Here is a 9,258-nt window from a genome sequence, read left to right on the forward strand (position 1 = left end):
GGAGCGGTTGAAATTAAACTGAGGATACTCTTGGCCATCCAAGATTGATCTTAACACTGATGATGCATTGTTTGAGGCATCATTATAACCATGAGTGACATCAGTTTGCGTCCCTGGTTGGAATAAACACACAATAAACACACTAAAGCCCCGACAGCACCGAGACCACTGTTTGAGGTCATGGGATATAAAGCTGTTTGATTTGGTGTAATCAAAGCGCTACATAACACAGCAGCACAAACTTTTTGTCAGTTTCACAACATGAACCACAAGATCAGATATGAGGAAGGACAGATTTCACAAAACAAAAATGCTGAGCATGGAGTTTTAATAGCATAGCATGCTGGGAAAAGGTCTGAGTAAGGTAGATTACTCAAGTTTCGTTCCAACGTATTTCTGATTGAGAAAAAATTGTGCACTGGGCGAGTAAATCATTTTGTGTAGACTTTATTTAACAACTTGTGTACAAGAGTGGAAATTTGGCATGGAAATGTGTTTGTCTTTTCATATTCATCTGAATTTGTTCATTTTCATATCATTAAACAATGCAGTAAATACATTCATAAAACTCACACAGCATACGATGCTGTATATACAAAGCATCTCTATGAAGTTCACTTTCTGGATCGCAGCGACAGTAACAGGTCCCGTTGGACAATGCAAGCGGGAGCTAACATTTCAGAAGCTCTAAAGAGTCCATAGCTTGGAAACAATTTAACAACTTATGCTTAGTCAGGTTCCTGTGAGAATGTAAGAACAGCAAATCAGCATTTTATGACACAATCCATTCTAAATATACAGAGGGACAGTGGCAGGAAATACACAGCTTCCCTCAGTACTGCCTTGGCCTCCCCATCTGTCATGACTTCAACCCCACAGGACCGCTGAGGAGACTTGTATTCAGTCAACTGAAAACAAACTATGAGGAAGTGAGTCCTGACAGAGCTGTGACCAATGCTACACCCTCCATATCTCACCCAAGCAGTTGTGTTTTCAAGATCAGTTGATAGCTGAGTAAGAACAAGTGCAAAAGCCACTTAATGGAGTATACAGAAAGCATTGTTGTTCACCCAGAGATGAAAACTGTTTGGTTCATTTACATGTTACGATGATCGATAACGGAGCCTGCACGGCTTGATGAGCAAGGCCATGCAAAGTGAAGAAAGAGAGGTTCATTTTCAAATTATTCAGTTGTTGAAGGGGCACTTGACCAATTTTAAGCATGAAGATCAGTTCACTCATCACAAGGAGTACAGTACTACTCACCCTGTTGAACAGTTGTATAATGCCCTCTATTGCTCTGCAGGGAGCTTTTCACAGCATGAAAACATCAGTGTTACCTGTGCTCGGGCTTATGCTGCATTCACATTCTCCTTGGATGGTCCCACTTCCCAAGTTGGCTCAGAGCGTTTAGACAAAACAGCTGTTTCCAGTATTTAAGTGACTATACAATTCTTATAAAAGTTTCTTAGCATATACCCAATGATTACTTTAATCCACCATGTTTCAGCATCATGTGACTTCAACTTGGCTACTCATATACCAAACTTTTCTCTGACTCTCCCAGTTGTTGTTCTGACTTGAGAGAACATTCATATGAATTTTCTGGAAAAACATCTTTCCAAATTTTCCGACAGCACGTGAATGAACAGTTACGACTTAAACTTTAACATAAAGCCTGTGTTACTGTACAGTTATGACCTATACGGTTTGGAGGAAGTGGTTATTTAGGAGGCAGAGGGGGCATATGAAAGATGACATTGAGTTGTATCATGTGAAATGTAGCATTTTTTGGAGTTAGGTGTCACTACTGCTTTAATGTTGCCCCCTATGAGTCCCCCAACTTCATAGAAGTGCAATGTATAACCTCTATTTAATCAGGTAATCTCATTGACATCAAGTTTTCTTTTGCAAGACAGACATGAGTACAGCACAGCAACAGTACCAGACAAACACCAGCACATAGAGCATCAGAGGAAAGAGCCATCATTAAAGTCATTACTGAGTAACACCTACCTGTTCAGCCATAGAAATACGCTATATATTTATAAAGTGTTTTTATTGTGTCATATAGGCATATTGGGTTATAAAAGGCATTTCAAATAGGATAGTTAATACTGAGTTTAAATAATAGTCAAAATACCTTTAGAAGTACTGAAATTAAATATGTTGCTTCCTACACAGACACACACATTTATCCTCTACTTAGTCCTTACATAACAAAATATGTGATTAGGTAGCACTGTGGACAAGGAGATTTGTCAGAGCTGTGGGTACCACCACTCCCAACAACACATTAAAAGTTAACAGTCTGCATAATCAGATTAAAAATCATACAATCATATACATTTTAAGTAATTGAAGATCCACTCACTGCATAGTAACATACGTAACATGCAAGAAAATGTTGTCTTTGTGAATTACATTTTTGTTTTCTCCCAGTTTAAAGCTGGCTAACACTAACTTGTAACAGGGGAAAGAAAGGCAGCAGAGCATCCTTTCATTTTTAAAAAGGTAAAAGTTCATGATGTTGTTGTTAGAAATAACGACAAAAAACCTACTTGGCACCAGATCCACACCCAACGACGGTAACAGTGTTTACTTGACCTTCTAAAGAAGCTGCAACATAACTGTGTGTGTGCACGCTGGCACAAAATTACTATAAGGGTTAGAAAGACTGGGGGCGCCCATTAGCTCAGTTGGTAGAGCGGGAGACCCATGTCCTCACTGAAGCCTGGGGCCCTTTGCTGCGTGTCACCCCCCTCTCTCTCATCCTGTTTCCTGTCATCTCTGAAGCTGTCCTATCAATAAAGCCATACAAAGGCCAAAAAAACAAAAAAAATGTGTTTAGTCTGAAAACCTGAACCAGAATCTGCAGGTGGAAAAGCCTCCTTGCAAGGGAACATTTCTGCTTCCTACACACGCACATTTGCTCAACACTCTCCTTTGATTGGTCTCCTAAAGTTGGAAACGTTATAAAAATGATAATGCATGCAGTAAACAAAATTAATACCTCCAAAAAATGGGATCTCTGAAAGAGAGGAGTTCCAACATGATGACACAATGAAAATGGAAGTTCTTTCACACAACTGCCTGTCTTTAACTGTGTCAACAATCAGATCAAACAGCCAATCAAAGGCCATGATCAGTATTCAAAGTGACAGATGAATGTAGCGTAGAAATCAACTGTCTTTTCCACCCCTGCCTACAAAGTCTCAAAAGTGCTTTGCAGGACTTCCCATGCAGAGAGCAAAATTCTCCCTGCTGGTGCTTTTACACTAGTTCATACTGTTCTGTGTGCTTGTACCAAGTGCAGGCACTTATCTGTTTTCCCCTACACTTAGTGTTGTCCATTTGAAGTTATCTTACTATTTCCTATATCAAGGCTGTAGTGATGATGGCGGACCCTGTAGAAAATCTTTCCCAATAAAGACAATCTTGCACCAGGTGTGATGTACCCGTTGGTGACCCCAACACAGCGGAAGCCCAGACGCTGGTAGAGCTGGTGGGCAGCACTTGTGTACGCTGTGGTTCCCAGGACAACAGAGGAGTATCTGTGAGCGGCAGCATACTCCAGAACCTTCCGTCCCAGTGCCACACCGACTCCCCGCCGCCGACAGCTCGGGTCAACACACATCCGCTGCAACTCGACAGCACCTCCTGACTTCTGCTGTCCGACTGCTGCTACGACACCCACCACTTTGCCCTCCAGCACTGCTACCCACAGACAGGAGTCTGAGTTGGAGGACAAGGACACAACATGAGCATGATGAATAAAGGATTTGAAAATGCTGTGAAAAATAGAATCATTCAGTTTCACATATAATTCATTCAAGTCTCTTTTTTTCCCAGCAACAATATCCTTTTCTGTCCTGATTTTATTACACGTCCTTCAGTGGCAAGGAAAGCCTGAACTGTGCAGCAATGTGTTGTGAAAACTGTCATTCACAGGCACAGGAAGCTTAGAGATGATCACTGACGATCCTCAAAACTAGTTTATATTGCAATGATCTGCACAAATTGTGCGTCCATTATCACACCTGACATAAAAGTCTTCCCAATAGGCTTGTTAATCTTATCAGCAATATGACTGCTAAGTCTCTGTGATGTCTTGATGTCTTTACTCATGTTATTAATATGGTCCATTATTGAGTTTCTTAGTTACTATTTTCAAATGTTCATGATACTTCGTCCGACTGTGAAACACAATGATGGAGGTAAGGGCAGGACTTTATTGTTCCATCCCTGACAAAGTCTTGTATTCCATAGATGTATTAACCTTGTGCAGGGTGCAGCCAGTGTGGACAAAATAAAACTACACTATGTCTTAGTTTTGAATTGAAATGACCTTGTTTTCATCTACTTGTGGCCTCTTCCAGAACTTTTGGCTAACAAGGCATCTAACTTTCTGGGTAATAATCAATAAAAGAGACAGTTGGGTAAGTTTCTGCTGAAGAAATTGAATTAAGTTCCCTCTTGAACATATTTCAAGACCTGAAAATGATGATATAGCATTACTAAGGAAGAGAATATGAAACATAAGTCTGTAGGTGTCCCTGGATCCATGCTCTGCTCAAACTGTAATAAGTGTACATTGCTCTTTCAAACTTGCTGTCATTTATAAGAAATTCAGTCTATGTGTTGACCAACCATGACGTCACCCACTGGTTTGTGAACTACCGTTTTGAAGCCTCGAGTCTGTCATTATTGTGTCATGTTGTTGGAGTGTTTTGGAGCCAGAAAGGGCCATATTTGGATTAGAATGTGGAGCTGGGGAGGCTATTTTGATTGGAATAAACCTAGTGCTTGCCACGCCCTAAGTATACCCTGGTTTATCTTCTATCTTACTCCAAATTGGACTGTAATTTACAAAATGAACATCATGCTGTATTGAAGAAGACTTGAAACTAGAGATTGAGACCGTAAACTCATTAGTAAACTGTTCACTGAGGTAATAAATCAAGTGAGAAGTCGAGTCATTTTCTCATAAGCTTACATACAATTTTACTTATTCTTAAAGCCAGGGGAGTCTCCCCCTGCTGGCCATTAGAAATAATGCAGGTTTAAGGCATTTCCATGTTGACTTCACTTTTCAGACACAGAAGGTTCAAGCTGTCCTGGAGGTGCAGCTGTGCAAAAAACACTTATGTTAAATTCAGATGGTTGTTCTTATGTATTGCTTAATCAGGGGATAAAAGATGAATCAAGGTTCAGTAACATTTAACTTGGCTGCCTCCATTCCACCATGTGCACCATCACTGTCACTACATACTGCACTTGAAATGTAAATTCTACGATATTTACCTGATGATTTCATGTAAAAGCCTTCCATGTCTTCCATGTCACTGCTCATGGCGTGCTCCAGGTAACCATGGATAACACGTCTGCTGTAGAAGTAGCGCCCACACAGCACAATAGCAGGGAGGAGTCCTATCACCCACCAGCACATGGTGATGACGAAACAGATAACTGCCGGAGGAGAGATATGAGCAGATGTGTGAATGTAATGACAATCTAAAGTTGTTGTACTTATAACTTTATCCATGTGCACAGAATGAAGGTGAGGCCTAAAGAGTGGCAGAACAAGAGAACAATACAGAAAATTCATGTCACATTCATTTGAACAATACATTAGACACATAATCAATAACTAGAAAAGAAAAAAAAGTGCCTGTTTTCATCACATTCAAGAAACTTTAACAGAAAATGGGTTAATAGACATTTTTTAAAGATGTCTCTGAAAGAAAATATAGTCTCCTGATCCCTGGTCAGTCTCAATGCTCCTAATCAACATGCTTGTGATTACTACCTTACATATTTTTCCAAGCTGCAGTAGCAATCACAGGAATATTGCATTTATTTTGTAATCGTACCTGTCATCGCAGTATAGAGCAGGAGACTCTCAGGGTGATGTCTCAGGCCTCTGAAGGCAGTGTCTGGTACCATCTCCATCAGTCCTTCATAAAAGATCTGCTGGACTTCTGATTTGTCCGCCGGCTCAAACTCACGCACAACAACAGTTTGAAGTCCATTTGGAGCTTTTAGTCCTTTGTCATGTTTTTGGACATCCTTTTTCTGTCCGTTTCCCTCCATATCAAATGTTTAAAAATACTTGATTCAGATGAAGAGGATCAGGTATAGAACTAGCTACGGTCCAACCACTGACAACTTCTTCCAACAACAATACTGTTGTGCGCAAGTTTCTCTGTGCGGTCTCTGCTTTGAGATAGCATGCTGCCCCAGGGGCTTTGCAGTTGCTCTGAGAGCATTTGTCTTCGGGGATCACTACAGATAAGAACCCAACACACGTATGGAGGCCTCCTAAACACTCTTATCAGCTAAGATATGTGAAAAGCTGTCAATGAAAGGGAAACAAAGCTGGTGTCAGCCAATTTGGCAGGCAGCTTTGAGTTTTTACAGTGAAGCAATGTGAAAAAAAGTTGTGTTAAGACTTCTGTGGCTCCAGAGGGAGAGGTGCAAAATCTGATAAAAGTTGTTGTTGCAGTAGACAAGTTTGAAAATGAAATAGAATTGATGGAGAATTGGTGTGGAGTAAAAAGAGTGATTATCATAGCTCTGAAGCCCGCTCCTCATCTCCGTTTGTGGCAAGCGGCTTGAGGCTACATTAGCTACTACCAGCATAACACACCCCAATCTATGACCAAACCTTGGCACCAGGTTTAAGCGAGGAGGAAGAATGGAATAAAAATGTCGATATCTCTGGTACGGCTGTATCGATTTTGTTTTTGTCTTTTTCTTTCTAAAATCAGTGGAGTACTCTTCTAAGTTATAGGCTTACTTAAAAGTATAATATGTATTAATTCTGCATTAAAATGTCTGAAAAAGAATAGACCTTTTTGTATCATTTGTTGAGTTGTGTACTTCCATTTTCCCAAACATTTCTAACAATGTTCAAACTCAGAGAAATCCACACGCTTACTCAAGTTAACGGTGTGTTTCGTCAGGTTGCCTGTCGCTATAGCTGGGATAGGAAAGTCAGCGATTCTTGCCCCCGCTCCATCCGGCCCTCCAACACTCCATAAACATATTTTATTGTAATAGAGTGCCACATAGCAGCAGAAGTTACATATTGTAAATTTAACGTAGCTAAATTTTTCCTTGTGAGGAAATATCATCCATCTTATATATTAGGAGGAGTGTGAAGTTGAGCCTGCACATGGCAGGGTTTGAATGTTCAAAGCATGAGGGATTATAATTTGAAATTCAGTAACTAAATTACAGTTATTAATCCCGGTAATGCTCAGTTACTTCAACACTTTTTGGGTTGGCTTGTTTGCTTGGACTCTGGAGCTTGAGGTGTTGGGAAAGCGATTAGCCTGTAGTAAAAATGTGTCTTCTTTAGCTACATGTTGTGTGTCCAGTTGGCTGGCTTGCTAATGTTAGCCGCTGGACATCATACATTGTGGAATCAAGTGGGTTTGCTCAGAGTTGGAGGATGTATGAAACCTGCACTTCTGGAGAGCTTCGAGCTGTGTGCTGTGTTGGCTAAACTAGGTGTGGATGGTCACTTAATACCTCCAAACTTAGCACTGGCTGTTTGGTGTCTCATTTTCTTGCTTTCTGTTCCTACACAAGTTAGCCTACAGAAGATGTAGAATGGCTCTGGAGATGGTTTCATATACCAAGTATTGTGTTTTAAAGATGCTTTTTTCAAGTTAAAAGTGGTATCCCACATACATGTAGCTCTGTGCTAGGCCCCTGCTTTTTTACAACCTCATACTTAGATACTAATCATGAACCTCCTTTAAATACAGGCTGAAACAGGTTGCACAGCATATATGGTAATAAGGTCTTCATTAACTCACCTGACACTGGACACTGGTTCAGGGACACTATTAATCCACCACCAAACTGCAAATTACTGAAGAATTACACATGCTAATGATAGAAGGCTTTGAATGAGTCAGGAACATACACAAACACCAACTGTTGCTCTGTTTGCTCAAGGCTTAAGACAGCGTGACAAAAGATACAGTGTATCAATGAGCACTACAAAAGGATGCAGCTAATCTAATGAAGTCATTTTCTATTAATTTCTGCAGAATGAAAATAGAACATGGCATTGACGGCAGAAGGCGAGGCGGGGGGCTGCGGCTGGGAGGAGGCAGGGAAGCTGGTGGGGAATGACTCACCTCTAGTCCAAGGACTCTGGAAAAGAGCTGTTCAGATCATAAATAATGTGTGTACATCAGACAAGATCAAGCATGCCAAATGTGACATGAGGGTGGGATCAGATGGATTCTATATTTAGCCGCGCTGACGCCTTTTGGTTGTGATGCATGTGAACTGACACTGATACAAATGTTTGAATGGAGGAAGGCAAGAATGAAACGAGAGCAGGAGACAAAAAACTGCCAGGACTGTGACACCTCTGATAACAAGGAGAACTTTTCAAGGATCATCGTCTGTAACTATCAGAGTGTGATCCGAATGATGGAGCTCATTCATGTCTGACATTAACTTCACAAAAACGTCAGAAGACACTTTTCTGTCTCCTGAACATGCAAATGAGTAACAGGACTGTCTGCTTAGAAATACTTTACCACTGCATCGCAACAAACCCTTTTCTCCCACAGGTGGAGAAATATGATTTTATAATAATACAAGCAAAAGAAGTCAACTTAAAGCCACATCTTTCAGTAATGTAGAACTCACTAATGAGGCAAACCAAAAATAGTTTTTACAGCTCAATACTACAGGACAACAAAAACAAATACACCCACACACACTGTTATTTCATTTTCATCTCTCATTCCCTTCTGCAATATACATACTATGAGCACATGCTGCCTCCCACTCACTAACACTCACTTCTCCTGTGATATGATCATCTCCATCACAGTCATTATAATTTATTTAAGCCTCTGGTTCTTTACTTCACTGATAAGTATTTCTCAAAATACAAATGCAATCAAGAACACATTTTAATCTGTGGTCCTGACGGAGAATTTCTCAGCTATGAATGAATTAAAATGACAAAAGGAAATGTTAATTACTTTACATTAGCTAATTATTTATCATCTACTGTATATCTTGATCCTTGGCTTGTTTTGAGTGCTAGCTAAGTGACCCACTGCTAAAGTGCTGCTATAGTGTGACATTTTGGGAAATGGGATACTTATTCACCTTCTCGCCAAAGATTTGATGAGAAGATTGATAACACTCACTCTGCATTAAAGGTATAATTTGTAACGTATGGCCACCTGTTGAAGGTCGCTCCAAAAACACAGCTAACTG

At 40.4% G+C, this 9,258-nt stretch overlaps 1 protein-coding gene across 1 annotated transcript; it reads right to left on the reverse strand.

Moving 5' to 3' along the window:
- Positions 1–3,340: 3,340 nt before the first annotated feature.
- Positions 3,341–6,093, reverse strand: LOC311263775 (N-acetylaspartate synthetase-like; the record flags this gene model as incomplete). Its single annotated transcript, XM_084364086.1, has 3 exons — positions 3,341–3,735; positions 5,305–5,469; positions 5,874–6,093. The coding sequence occupies 3 exons, from the start codon at positions 6,091–6,093 to the stop codon at positions 3,341–3,343; spliced, it is 780 nt and encodes a 259-aa protein (XP_084220212.1).
- Between the last annotated feature and the right edge of the window lie 3,165 nt (positions 6,094–9,258).

This window comes from Pagrus pagrus, assembly GCF_965226575.1.
Source record: "Pagrus pagrus genome assembly, chromosome: 2".
Lineage (NCBI taxonomy): Eukaryota > Metazoa > Chordata > Actinopteri > Spariformes > Sparidae > Pagrus > Pagrus pagrus.